Here is a 14,718-nt window from a genome sequence, read left to right as displayed (position 1 = left end):
ATCAAAACACTTCTTCAAAGAGCCATGCTTCCTTTTCTTGGAAAATGACATTTAGAAACCAATATCTCAGTGTGTGTTCATTTCTATTGCGGTTTTGTTGCTGCTAAGTCCTCCCTCTTCATCCACAAATAAAGGAAATATATTGTATGTAAAAACTCATGCTTACAGATACTTCTCAATTTCTCTACCTATATGTATAGATATTGAAAGCCAGGAGATCATACTGATCCTTCTTATTTTAATGCATTGTAGACTTATTTGTAACGTCTTTGTCCGACCTTGCTCTCCTTATCTTCATTATTTACTTACTTGTTAATTCCTGATATATACATGAAGTAGTTGCAGAAGTGCTAAAAATACACCTGTTAGAAACAGATTTGATAACTTGTGTTTGTGTACAGTTATTTATGTCTTAGGCCTTAGAGGATGCAATCAAAGAAGTACTATTTCCCCAAGATGTTTAGCTTAACTATTTTCTTTATCACCTCTTCAGCTGTGGTTAAGACATTCATTTGTAATATAGTTAGATTAATTTGTTGGTGTTTGTATTTGAGTTTGCCTTCTTCCCACATCTTAGTTGATTTTAATGTTTTATTTACTTCTGGAGTATGTGAAATATTACTGTGATTCAAAGAGTCAGGGCTGCACAGAAACACCTATTAGACAAGTGTCACACTTTGCTCATGCCTTCTAACCCCCTCCCATTTCCCACTTATTTCCCACACTCCCCCTGTAAATACCAATCTCTTTAGTTTCTGGTTTAATCTTTTCTGTATTTACTCTGCACAAATGAACTTATACATATATATATTCTTATATTCCTTTGTTTATTAAATGAAGGATGGCATTTTATAATGCTCCTTTGCACTTTTCCTTTTTCAGTTAACAGCATTCCATAAAAAAAAACTCTTTATGCCATAGACAGCTTCATTGTTTTTTTTGGTTTTTTTGTTTCTTTTTGTTACAGCTGCATTGGACTCCGCTGACATATATAGGGGCATTTAACTTGTTTTCAACATTGTGCAACTACAAACAATGCTGCAGTGAATAACCTTAGGCATAAGTATTTTTGTGTTGGTGGACATGGATCTTCAAGTTTTATTCCCAGCAGTAGTAGTATTGTTGGGCCAAAAGTTAAGTGCATGTGTAGTTCTGTTACTTATTTCCAAATTTTTCTCCAGAAGGGTTGTACTGGTTTTCACTTCCACTAGCTACTGTGACTGTTTCCCCACAGACTCACTAACAGAACATGTTGCCCTACTTTTGTGACCTTTATTGATGTGCTAGGTGAGAAATGATATCTCGGCATTGTCTTAGTATGCATTTGTCTAATTATGAGAAAGTTTGACTCTCTATTTTGAGGACTGTTTTATATATATTTTTGTGAATTATCTGTTCGTATCTTTTCCCATTATTCTGTAGAAATATTAGCCTTTTGTCCTTCAATACTCAGAGTTCTGTATATACTTGGACTATTATTCATTTCTGTGTGGCTTGCTGCAAATACTTTATCTCAGTTTGTCAGTTGCCTTTTGACTTAGTTATGATGTGTTTGCTGTACATTAAAAAAATCCTTTTGTAGTCACATAGATCATTGTTTTCTTTCATTACCTCTGGAAATTTGAGTCACAGTTAGAAAGCCTTTCCCTACGCTGAGGTTAAAGCAGAGTCCTGCCATATTTTCTTAAAGATTTTGTTAAGGTTTCATTTGTTTAGATTCCTAACCCATTTGCAGTTTATTTGTGTGTGTGGTGTGTGATATGGATCTACAATGATTCTTTTCCCAGATGTCTCAGTTGTTCCAGCAGCATTTATTGAACGTCCCTCTTCGCCTCAGTGATTTTAAGTGCCCTTTCATCATATACTGAAATTTCCATATATTATTGTTTTTTTTTCTGGATTTTCTATTCTGTTTCACCAGACTATTTGTCTACTCATGTACCAATACCACAGTGTTATAATTACTGAGGCTTTATAGTGTGCTTTAATGTCTGGTATCATTACTCCCCACTTATAGGTTTTCTTTTTCACTTATATCCTTGCTATCCTTGCATGATTTTTTTAAAAAATATATTAATTTTATTATCCATTTATCTAAGTCCATATAAACGTTTGCTGATACTTTTGAGATTATATTAAATTTATACATCAGTTTAGGGAGAACCGACCTCTTTTTAATGTTGAGTTATTCTATCCAAGAACTTTGACCAATGTCTTTATCCTTATTCACGTTTCCTTCTATGTCGTTCAGGAGTGTCTAAAATTTTTCCTTGCATAAATGCTCTCATTAAGTTTATTTCTACACATTTAAGTTTTGTTTTTGCTATTGTATATGGAATTTTCTCTACTAAAGTATCCTCCAGCTGTGTGTGTGTGTGTGTGTGTGTACACAAAGACCATTGACTTTTGTATGTAACTTTATATCCTACTACCTTGCTGATTTCTCTTATTGTTTTACTTAATCTGTCATTATTTCTGTAGTGCTTTTTAGGTGTACGGTAATATCATCTGCACACAGACGTGGCTTTACTTCTTGTTATTCATTCTCATAAGTCAACTGACTAATGCTTGTAGTTGAAGATTGAACAGGAATGATATAATGGGCATACTTTTCTTGTTCCTGACTTTATTGCAAAACCTCTGGTAGTCCCCCTCTAAGTAAAATACTGGCATGAGGAATTAATTATATATCTTTCATCATGTTAAGAATGCATCCCTCTTTCCCATTTCTTGAGGGTTTTTTTTTCTTAACATGAATGGGTGTTGATGTTTCCCAAGGATTTGTTTGGCATCTGTGGTTTTAATCATATGATATTTGTCCTTAATTATATTACTACAGTGAATGATATCAATGGAATTCCTCATACAGAACCAGCCTTGTATTAATGGAACAAATTGCACTTGATCACAGTATATTAGTTTCTAAATGTATTGTTGGATGTTTGATAATATTCTATATAGTAATTTGGTATCTATGTTTTACCTGTTAGCATCCTACTGGCTTCATAAAAGAAGTTAGGGAAGCTTCCTTCCTTTCTAATGTTCTTATGTAACTCATAGAGCTTTGGTACTATTTAAACTTTGATGGTTTACTAGAATTCACCTGTAAAACCATCTGAGCAAGGTGCTTCTTGGGGGTATTGCTGTAATAACTTTATTTCTTCTATGAAAATTGCCTAATTTAAGCTTTCTAACACTAGAATCAGAATTTTGGTAATCTGTATTTATCTAGGAAGTTACGTATGTCATATAGATTTTCAAGTTTATTTGCATAGAGGTTGGCACAATAATCTCTTCTTTCTGTTTCAGTGATTATTTCTCCTTTGTCATTTCTTATTTTGTCTATGTGTGATCTCTCCCTTTCTTCTTTCATCAAGCCATCTAGGGTTTTGTCAGTTTTGGAAAACAAGATTTCCTTTTTCTATTTTGTATCTCATTCATTTCTGCTTTTATGTTTTGCTTTCTTTAGTTGTTCTTTTTTTCCTAGTTGTTTTTTTTTGTTTTGTTTTTTGAGGCCATACTTTAATTCATTTATCTTCATTCTTCCATTTTTACTCATAAAAGTGTGTACTATAATAATTTGCCTCAGATCACCACTCTAAATGTATCTCAAAGATGCCGATACGTAATTTTTCATAGTCATTGTTTTATCAAATTTCTTTACAACTTTAGTTTGCATCTCCTCTTATATTTAACCTTTTTAAAGAGAAGCTTCAAAAGTTTTTTTCAGGTGGAAAGGCCTTTATCTTATCAATTTTTGTTACTAACTTTTATTTTATTTGTGTGACAGAGGATTGTTTGTACTAATTCTACTTTATAGAAAGTAATTATCTAATGTCTGTGAGATAATTATGATCCATTTTTGACCAGAATATATTCCCTATATAACATTATTGATTAGATTTCTCTTTCTTTTTATATGACTTGATCAGCCTTAGACTGAGTTTGGTGTATTAAATCTCCTACTGGTACTCCTTCCTGTTAGTATTATTATTTTATCTACGACTCCTTGCATTTTTGCTTTATAAATGTGTTTGTTATTGGTGCATAAATATTCTTAAGGGTTATATCTTCATTGTGAGTTTTGGCTTTTATCATTAAGACATGTTTTTGGTCACCTTTAATGCTTTCTTTAAATTATCCTGAACCACCTCTTTTCTTAACACTTTACTCTCTGGTCTATGCATTTTTTTCCTCCAGTATCATTTGACACTCACCTACTGCATTATGATAAAATGTTTGTTTTATTTTCTTCTACTTCTCTCCCTTCTCTCATTTTTAGTTGCACAGTGTCTGTGTTCTTTTTTTTTCACGGCATAAAACTGTTGTACATTAGTGTTCTCCCCTTTCCTCCACCTTGATTTTATTATTGTATGTACAATACTTACCTTTAGGTATTTTGGTGAAGTTTTCCTTCTCTTCACATTAGGATCTCAATCCCAGTTCCTCTTTTACATTACTTGGCAAACATTCTGTAAAGAGATGTATAGGAAATATTGTAAGTTCCTGGGTCACAGTGTCGCTGTCTCGGTACTCAACTTTGCTACCCAAGTGCCAAAGCATTCATAGACAATACAGAAATGATTGATCATGACTTTGTTCCAATAAAACTTTATTTACAAAATCAAGCAGTGGGCTGGATTTGGCTCAGTGGGCCAGTTAGCTGACCCCTGCTCTAGCAGCTTCCTTAGGAAGGGCTGAGGGTGCAGAATTTCCTAAGTTTCTACAAGTTGAAAAGCTTTCTCTGTAGGCTGTGATACTTAAAGGACACCCCAGTTGGTTTGCTTCAGCCTTTCTTTTTAGTCAATCTCTGTGTTTTGATTTTTAAAAATATTCTCTTTAAGGTGGGTTTCATATCCTCCAATGCTTGCTTGAGTATAATTAATTTTGTTTGGAGTGTTGACTTCCAGTCTTGTTCTCCTTCATGGTTGTTTAATATGTATGTGCTTTTGTTTCCTCATTTTTTTTACAAAGTTTGGTATGGAATTCCTTCATTCTGTTCATCTGTATGATATTGGTTTTTTCGACAAGATTCCTAGTTTAATAATGTGATTTTTTTTGTTAGTACAGCAAAGTCCAGATCCTTTTTATTTTGTTTGCTTGTTTAGGTGATGAAGGGAGAAGTCCTGAGTGCTCTGATTTTGCTGTTCTCTTATGTCTTGCAAGATCCTTAATTTTCCCCTTTTGTTTATTTTCTCCGTCGTTACCCAAGCACCAACGGATGCTTCTCCCTAACCCTTTGACTTTATTCTTCCCTATGAGTTATATCTTTCAATAACTGCACTTTAAATCATCCCTGTCCCTTCATAAGCTCTGATTTTGGAGTGCCTTCCCTGTAGTCCGGGCTCTCATATTCTAGGACACCTTTTTGGTATTTTTAGATGTATTCTGGGCCTCGTCATTCTGCTGTAGTTTTAGATCAGCTTTCAGCCCTTTTCCATCTTCTTTCCTCTCTCTTGGCAGCTTTTCTTGGTCTGTCTTTTTGTTTTCCACTAAGCCTAGTAATGGGAGTGTGACAAATATTATGCCAGGATTCATGAATTTCGTTTTTTACTCACAATTCTTTTGAATTTTTGGCCTTATCCATTTTAAAGTAATGATGAGGGTTGAGCTTTTGTGTAGATGTACATTTCCCTTCTTATTGGTTTGTATCCTTTTGGGAGAAAATATTGTTTTTAACATCTTTATTAGAGTATAATTGCTTTACAATGGTGTGTCTCTTTCTGCTTTATAACAAAGTGAATCAGTTATACATACACATATGTCCCCATACCTCTTCCCTTTTGCATCTCCCTCCCTCCCACCCTCCCTATTCCACCCATCTAGGTGGTCACAAAGCAACGGGCTGATCTCCCTGTGCTGTGCAGCTCCTTCCCACTAGTGATCTATTGTATGTTTGGTAGTGTATATATGTCCATGACACTATCTCACTTTGTCCCAGCTTACCCTTCCCCCTTCCTGTATCCTCAAGTCCAGTCTCTAGTAGGTCTGCATCTTTGTTCCCATCTTGCCCCTAGATTCTTCTGACCATTTTCTTTTCTTTTTTTTTTTTAGATTCCATATAATATATATGTGTTACCACATGGTATTTGTTTTTCTCTTTCTGACTTACTTCACTCTGTATGACAGTATTTAAATCCATCCAGCTCACTAAAAATAACTGAGTTTTGTTCCTTTTATGGCTGTGTAATATTCCATTGTACATATGTGCTACATCTTCTTTATCCATTCATCTGTTGATGGACACTTAGGTTGCTTCCATGTCCTGGCTATTTTAAATGGAGCTGCGCTGAACATTGTGGTACATAAATCTTTTTGAATTATGGATTTCTCAGGGTATATCCCGAGTAGTGGGATTGCTGGGTCGTAAGTTATTCTATTTTTAGTTTTTTAAGGAACCTCCATGCTTTTCTCCATAGTGGCTGTATCAATTTACATTCCTACTCACAGTGCAAGAGTGTTCCCTTTGCTCCATACCCTTTCCAGCATTAATTGTTTGTAGATTTTTTGATGATGGCCATTCTGAGTGAGGTGAGATGATATCCCATTGCAGTTTTGATTTGAATTTCTCTAATGATTATTGATGTGGAGCATTCTTTCATGTGTTTGTTGGCAATCTGTATATATTTTTGGAGAAATGTCTCATTAGATCTTCTGCCCATTTTTGGATTGGGTTGGTTGTTTTTTTGATATTGAGCTGCAAGAGTTGCTTTTATACTTTGGAGATTAATCCTTTGTCAGTTGCTTCATTTGCAAGCATTTTCTCGCATTCTGAGGGTTGTCTTTTTGTCTTGTTTATGGTTTCCTTTGCTGTGCAAAAGCTTTTATGTTTCATTAATTTCCATTTGTTTATTTTTGTTTTTATTTCCATTTCTCTAGGACGTGATTCAAAAAGGATGTTGCTGTGATTTATGTCATACTGTGTTCTGCCTCTGTTTTCGTCTAAGAGTTTGATGGTGTCTGGCCTTACCTTTAGGTCTTTAATCCATTTTGAGTTTATTTTTGTGCATGGTGTTAGGGAGTGTTCTAATTTCATTTTTTTACCCGTAGCTGTCCAGTTTTCGTATCACCACTTATTACAGAGGCTCTCTTTTCTCCACTGTATATTCTTGCCTCATTTATTGAAGTATTGTGATCATATGTGCATGGGTTTATCTCTGGGCTTTCTATCCTGTTCTATGGATCTATATTTCTGTTTTTGTTCCAGTAAAATCCTGTCTTGATTACTGTAGCTTTGTAGTATATCCTGAAGTCAGGGAGCCTGATTCCTCCAGGTCTGTGTTTCTTTCTCAAGATTGCTTTGGCTATTTGGGGTCTTTTGTTTTTGCATACAAATTGTGAATTTTTTTGTTCTAATTCTGTGAAAAATGCCAGTGGTAGTTTGATAGGAATTGCATTGACTCTTTAGATTGCTTTGGGTAGTAGAGTCATTTTCACAATGTTGATTCTTGCAATCCAGGAACATGGTATATCTCTCCATCTATTTTTTTCTCTGGTACGCAGGCCTCTCACCACTGTGGCCTCTTCCACTGTAGAGCACAGGCTCCAGATGCACAGGGCCAGCAGCCACAGCTCATGGGCCCAGCCACTCCGTGGTACATGGGAACCTCCTGAACCGGGGCACAAACCCATGTCCCCTGCATCGGCAGGTGGACTCTCAACCAGTGTGCCACCAGGGAAGTCCTCTCCATGTATTTGAAACATCTTTAATTTCTTTCATAAGTTTCTTATAATTTTCTGCATACACGTATTTTGTCTCCTTAGGTAGGTTTATTCCTATATATATTATTCTTTATATGGCAGTGGAAAATGGGAGTGTTTCCTTAATTTCTCTTTGAGCTTTTTAATCATTAGTGTATAAAATGCAAGAGATTTCTGTGCATTCATTTTGTATCCTGCTACTTTACCAAATTCATTGATTAGCTCTAATAGTTTTCTGGTAGCATCTTTCAGATCCTCTATGTATAGTATCATGTCATCTGTAAACAGTGACAGCTTTACTTCTTTTCCAGTTTGGATTCCTTTTATTTCTTTTTCTTCTTTGATTGCTGTGGCTAAAACTTCCATAACTATGTTGAATAATAGCGGTGTGAGTGGGCAACCTTGTCTTCTTCCTGATCTTAGTGGAAATGTTTTCAGTTTTTCACCATTGAGGATGATGTTGTTTCTGGATTTCTCATATATGGCCTTTATTATGTTGAGGAAGGTTCCCTCTAAGCCTACTTTCTGGAGGGTTTTTATCAAAAATGGGTGTGGCATTTTGTTAAAAGCTTTCTCTGCATCTATTGAGATGATCATATGGTTTATCTACTTCAGTTTTTTAATATGGTGTATCATGTTGATTGATTTGCATATACTGAAGAATCCTTGCATTCCTGGGATAAACCCCACTTGGTCATAATGTATGATCCTTTTAATGTGCTGTTGGATTCTGTTTGCTAGCATTTTGTTGAGAAATTTTGGATCCATGTTCATCAGTGATATTGGCCTGTAGTTTTCTTTCTTTCTGACATCTTTGTCTGTTTTGGTATCAGAATGATGGTGTTCTCATAGAATGAGTGTGGAAGTGTTCCTCCCACTGATATATTTTGGAAGAGTTTGAGAAGGATAGGTGTTAGCTCTTCTCAAACTGATTGATAGAATTCACCTGTGAAGCCATCTTGTCCTAGATTTTTGTTTGTTGGAAGATTTTTAATCACAGTTTCCATTTCAGTGTTTGTGATGGGTCTATTCATATTTTCTATTTCTTCCTGGTTCAGTCTCAGAAGGTTGTGCATTTCTAAGAATTTGTCCGTTTCTTCCAGGTTGTCCATTTTATTGGCATAGATTTGCTTGCAGTACTCTCTGATGATCCTTTGTATTTCTGCAGTGTCAGTTGTTACATCTCCGTTTTCATTTCTAGTTTTATTGATTTGAGTCTTCTCCCTTTTTTTCCTGATGAGTCTGGCTAATGATTTATCAATTTTGTTTATCTTCTCAAAGAACAAGCTTTTAGTTTTATTGATCTTTGCTATCATTTCCTTCATTTCTTTTTCATTTATTTATAATCTGATCTTTATGATTTCTTTCCTTCTGCTAAGTGTGGGGTTTATTTGTTCTTCTTTCTCTAATTGCTTTATGTGTAAGGTTAGGTTGTTTATTTGAGATGTTTCTTGTTTCTTGAGGTAGGATTGTATTGCTATAAACTTCCCTCCTAGAATTGCTTTTTCTGCATCCCATAGGTTTTGGTTCGTCGTGTTTTCATTGTCATTTGTTTCTAAGTATTTTTTATTTCCTCTTTGATTTCTTCAGTGATCTCTTGGTTATTTATTAGTGTATTGTTTAGCCTCCATGTGTTTGTATTTTTACAGGTATTTTCCTGTAATTGATATCTAGTCTCATAGCATTGTGGCTGGAAAAGATACTTGATAAGATTTTAATTTTCTCTAAATTTATCAAGGCTTGATTTGTGACCCAAAATCTGATCTATCCTGGAGAATATTCCATGAGCACTTGAGAAGAATGTGTATTCTGTTGTTTTTGTATGGAATGTTCTATAAATATCAATTAATTCCATCTTGTTTAATGTATTATTTAAAGCTTGTGTTTCTTTATTTGTTTTCATTTTGATTTATCTGTCCATTGGTGAAAGTGGGGTGTTAAAGTCCCCTATTATGATTGAGTTACTGTTGATTTCCCTTTTTATGGCTGTCAGTATTTTCATTTTGTAGTGAGGTGCTCCTATGTTGGGTGCATAAATATTTACAATTGTTATATCTTCTTCTTGGATTGATCCCTCCTTGATCATTATGTAGTGTCCATCTTTGTCTCTGGTAATAGTCTGGTAAAAGTGTATTTTGTCTGATATGAGAATTGCTGCTCCAGCTTTCTTTTGATTTCCATATGCATGGAATATCTTGTTCCATCCCCTCACTTTCAGTCTGTATGTGTCCCTAGGTCAGAAGTGGATCTCTTGTAGACAGCATATATACAGGTCTTGTTTTTGTATCCATTTAGCCAATCTATGTCTTTTGCTTGGAGCATTTAATCCATTTACATTTAAGGTATTTATCAATATGTATGTACTCTTACCATTTTGTTAATTGTTTTGGGTGTTTTTAACTGTAGGTCTTTTCCTTCTGTTGTGTTTCTTGCCTAGAGAACTTCCTTTAGCATTTGTTGTAAAGCTGGTTTGGTGGTGCTGATTTCTCTTAGCTTTTGCTCGTCTGTAATGCTTTTAATTTCTCTTTTTTTAATTTCTCTTTCTCTTTTTACATTTCCAATGTAAATGAGATCCTTGCTGGGTAGAATAATCTTGGTTGTAGGTTTTACTTTTACATCACTTTAAATATGTCCTGCCACTCCCTTCTGGCTTGCAGAGTTTCTGCTGGAAGATCAGCTGTTTAGTTTATGAGGATTCCCTTATGTGTTACTTGTCGTTTTTCCCTTGCTGCTTTTACTATTTGTTCTTTGTATTTAATTTTTTTTGCATGATACGTGGGCCTCTCATTGTTGTGGCCTTTCCCATTGTGGAGCACAGGCTCCAGATGCGCAGGCTGGGCAGCCATGGCTCACAGGCCTAGCCGTTCCATGGCATGTGGGATCTTCCCAGACCGGGGCATGAACCCATGTCCCCTGCATCAGCAGGTGGACACTTCAACCACTTCGCCACGAGGGAAGCCATGTATTTAATTTTTGATAGTTTGTTTAATATGTGTCTTGGCATGTTTCTCATTGGATTTGTCCTGTATAGGACTCCCTGTGTTTCCCGGACTTGATTGACTAGTTCCTCATGCCATTATCTGGAGATCCTTTAAGTAGCACTCTTAACCCCTCTCCTCATGCACCAGAAAATAAAGAGGCAAGAAAAAGTCTCTTGTCTCTTCGGCAACTCAAAACTTTTTCCCAGACTCCCTTTCCGCTAGCCTTAGCACACTATTCCCCTTCAGGCTGTTTCCATACAGCCAACACCAGTCCTCTCCCTTGTATCTGAAACCCAAAGTCCGAGCCTCAGCTCCCAGGCCCCACTCAACCTGGAGGGTGAGCAGACAATCCTCTCGGGTGCTGGTCGTCACTTATCCCCTGTACGGGAATCTCTCTGCTTTGCCCTCTGCACCCCTGTTGCTGCACTCACCTCCATGGCTCCGAAGCTCTCACCCTTGCCGCCAGCAGTCTCCACCCACAAAGGGGCTTCCTAGTGTGTGGAAACCTTTCCTCCTTCACAGCTCCCTCCCTCTGGTGCAGATCCCATCCCTATTCTTTTGTCTCTGCTTTTTATTTTTTCTTTTACCCTACCGAGGTCCTTGGGGAGTTTCTTTCCTTTTAGGAGGTCTGAGGACTTCTGCCAGCATTCATTAGGTGTTCTGTAGGAGTTGTTCCACATGTAGATGTATTTCTGATGTGTTTGTGGGGAGGAAGGTGATTTCCATGTCTTACTCTTCTGCCATCTTGAAGCTCCACAGGAGGAAATAATTTGAGGAAGGCATCTAGGTGGTCAGCATTGTCTTCTGTGAATGTACCTCTGATTTCTAATGGCAATTTATCTCACGTAAGTGTGTGTGTGCTCGCTTGTGCGTGTGTGTGTACACATATATAATTAAATATACACACAATTCCATTTTCATTCTATTCCTATAATAGAGGTCACTTGAGTTGGCCCTGTGATTCACCACATACTTATTCAATAAGTATTTTGTCCATAGCTAACCGTGGAAGCAAACAAGTGACTATAGATAACTTCTCAGAATTTCTAAATATTCTCCACTCTGAAGCAGGTTGTTGAAGATGGACCAAAAGACCACAGTCACACTCCTAGAGCTTGCTGCAAAGAGTCTGCTGAATAATGAGCCTGCAGCTATCCATGCCCTGGACGAAATCCCAAGAGACCTCTTTGTTCCATTGTTCAAAGCCTCCTTCTCGGGTGGACACAAGATGATGGTAAAGGCAATGGTGAGGGTTTGGCCTTTTCGCTGTCTTCATATTGGGTCATTGAACACACAAGAGGCATACTATGACATCTTGGAAGCCATGATTGATGGTCTGCAGATCCTCCCTGCCCAGAACTCTTCCTCTTGGTAAGTCTCTGACCAGTAGAGACACAGGGAGTCAGCAGGAGCATATGCTGTAGCCTGGGGCAGGGGAATACCTAACCGTCTCCCAACAGTAGCCAATGGTAAATACTACAGTCTCTGCAGAGCTGTTGGTCAGCAGTTGGGGTCACCTTCGGGACTCCATTACCTTATAGAGTTGATTATAGAATAGAGGTGTTTGAGGACACTATGAATGGAATTGAGTGTGATTACACAGAAGTAGAACATGGACATTGAGATAGGGAAAGACCGGAGGTGAAGGAGAGGGTGGGGAAAGGATGAAAGACGCTGCATTTGTGTGGAAAGAACTTCTTGGTGAATGGCAATGAAGTGAAAACCAGGGTTAAAGTGTTCTGTCCCTGCTTCTCATCATTGATCTTGCTGAGTTATATTAAAATCCATTATCTCTCATGTGTTCTGTCTCTTCCTTTCCTTACAGGGGACCCAAACTGAGGATCCTAGATTTAAGGAGTTACCTGGACTGTGAGATAATATGCACTGAAATTGGGACCGCATTCCCTTTCTGTTTTCAGTCATGCACATACACTCAGCACTCTATCCTTACAATAGAAGAAGCTCAGCAGAGTGTCAGGTGCCTTGGTATTGGTAATTCAGGGTCTGAGCGTCAGTTAGCACAGGAACGCATGGAATTACTAGTGGATATTTCCCTCAATAGTACCTTGAGAACACAGCAATTCCTCTCTTTCCTTTGTAGTAAAGTTCAGCAGAACTTTGGGTCCTTGCACCTCTGCTGCAGAGATTTGCAAATCGATAGAATGTCGGCCCACAAAGCTATCCTGCAGTTTCTGGATCTGGGGTGCATTAATCACCTGGAAATAGATCAGGCTAATCTGAATGAAGTCATCACCCTTTTGCCTCGGGTGATCCACCTGAACAGCCTTTCTCTGTGTAACATCCTCTTTAAAACTTATAAGAGAAGGAAAATCAGATCTTTTCTCCTCTGCCTTCGGCGGCTGGACAATCTCCATGAGCTCAGCTTGTCTTTCTTCTGCTTCACAGATCAACTGCACACACTGCTCAGGTGAGGGGGTGGGGAGGAACCTGGGTTCCGTGAACACCTCATTGTTAAGACAGAAGAGACCATGCTTGGATCTTCCTAAGCTCCTTGTAACTCATTTACATTTTTGCCTCAGCATAGGCACTGCTGGGCGATTGAACCTAGCTGCGGGAGAGAGGGGTACCTTATGGTGAGCTGCAGATGAGGTTAGAAAAGGAAGCTGTGCTCATTCATTCATTCATTCATTCAGTGACTGTGGGCAGACACTATAATAAGTCTGTAAATATATTGGTGAAAAACACTCAGTCCTTCTCCTATTGGACTTTACATCTCTCTACAGAGGAACAGGAGGCATTCAGATGGAGGAACATTAAGCTATAGGACTAATGCACATGCCCATGGATGGGCCCCAATAGTTAACACTGCCAGATAATTTTGCTCCTGTATTTCCCCCAAGGCTTAGACCCTGAATGGAGAGCTTGTCATCTGGGAACTAGTCAAAGGATACCTTCAGTTGGCTGCTTTCCCAGACCCATCCTCGCCAAATAAGTGAATCAGATCCAAGACTGATTATGTCATATATACTAAGTGCATGCAATTTCTTCACTTAATGTTTCCCGCAGTTCTGTATAATAATTACTGTTGTGCACATTTTCAAGATTAAAACCCTTTACCTCAGAGTGATAAAGTAACTACTCAGGGTCACAAATCTATAAAGTCTGATCCCAAAGTCCACATTGTTTACCACCAATTGCAGCCATGGACACAGTAATTTATTCCAGAACCTTAGGTACCTATAATTTGGGGCTCATTGCCCTCATTCTTCTGAAATAACCTTAATTTTTTCTCTCTATAGAGTTTTGCCACCTCAGTTGGATGCACTGTGTCTTCCGTTCTGTAGCCTTTCTCACAGAGATGTCACTGTCCTGTCTCAGAGCTCTCAGGCCACCCGCCTAAGAGTGTTGAGTCTCAGTAACAACCACATCTTCTCAGAAGTCTATGAGCCCTTCCAGACTCTGCTGGAGAAGGTCTCAAGCACCCTGCAACATCTGGAGATAAATAATTGTACGATAACTGATTCTACTCTCTCTGCCATCCTCCCAGCCCTGAGCCACTGTACCCACCTCCGTGTCCTTAGCTTTGCCCACAATCCCATTACGATGCCTGTGCTCAAGAGCTTTCTGCAGCACTTGACACCGTTGATGATGCTGAAGTATGTGACTTATCCTGTCCCTGTCCATTGCTACGAGGAATGGAATTTTCCTGACACTTTGGACCGACAGAAACTTGCTGAAGTTCAGGCTCAGTTGGAGGAGATGCTGCACAGGGCACAGAGGGAAGACATGAACTGGGTCTCTTGTTCAGAGTGATTTCCACAGTACAAGGAGGTGTTTCAACACTGATGTGTGGCCATTAAAGCATTCACTTTTTTTTTTGCCTGAAACACAAGTTTGTAGAGGCACATGTAAAGTTCTACTGTTCTAGGTAAGTGGGGCTAGGAACACTGGGTCTGTAAACTGATCTCTATAAAAGGGGAACATTAAAAAGAAAATAGAGGAATTTGAATGGTCCTCTGGATCTCTTGCCCACTGCCCTCTACATCTTCTCCTTACCAACAACAGTGTTGGGTAT

General features: G+C 38.0%; 1 protein-coding gene across 1 annotated transcript; it reads left to right on the top strand.

The window, feature by feature from the left end:
• The first annotated feature begins 11,763 nt into the window (after positions 1 to 11,763).
• Positions 11,764 to 14,456, top strand: LOC131749652 (melanoma antigen preferentially expressed in tumors-like). The gene is made up of 3 exons (XM_059051584.1): positions 11,764 to 12,053; positions 12,784 to 13,110; positions 13,943 to 14,456. The coding sequence occupies exons 1-3, from the start codon at positions 11,764 to 11,766 to the stop codon at positions 14,454 to 14,456; spliced, it is 1,131 nt and encodes a 376-aa protein (XP_058907567.1).
• The last annotated feature ends 262 nt before the right edge of the window (positions 14,457 to 14,718 follow it).

Source organism: Kogia breviceps, unplaced genomic scaffold (assembly GCF_026419965.1).
Source record: "Kogia breviceps isolate mKogBre1 unplaced genomic scaffold, mKogBre1 haplotype 1 scaffold_245, whole genome shotgun sequence".
Lineage (NCBI taxonomy): Eukaryota > Metazoa > Chordata > Mammalia > Artiodactyla > Physeteridae > Kogia > Kogia breviceps.
Note: the sequence above shows the minus strand (reverse complement) of the source record. Positions and strands in the feature narration are given on the sequence as shown.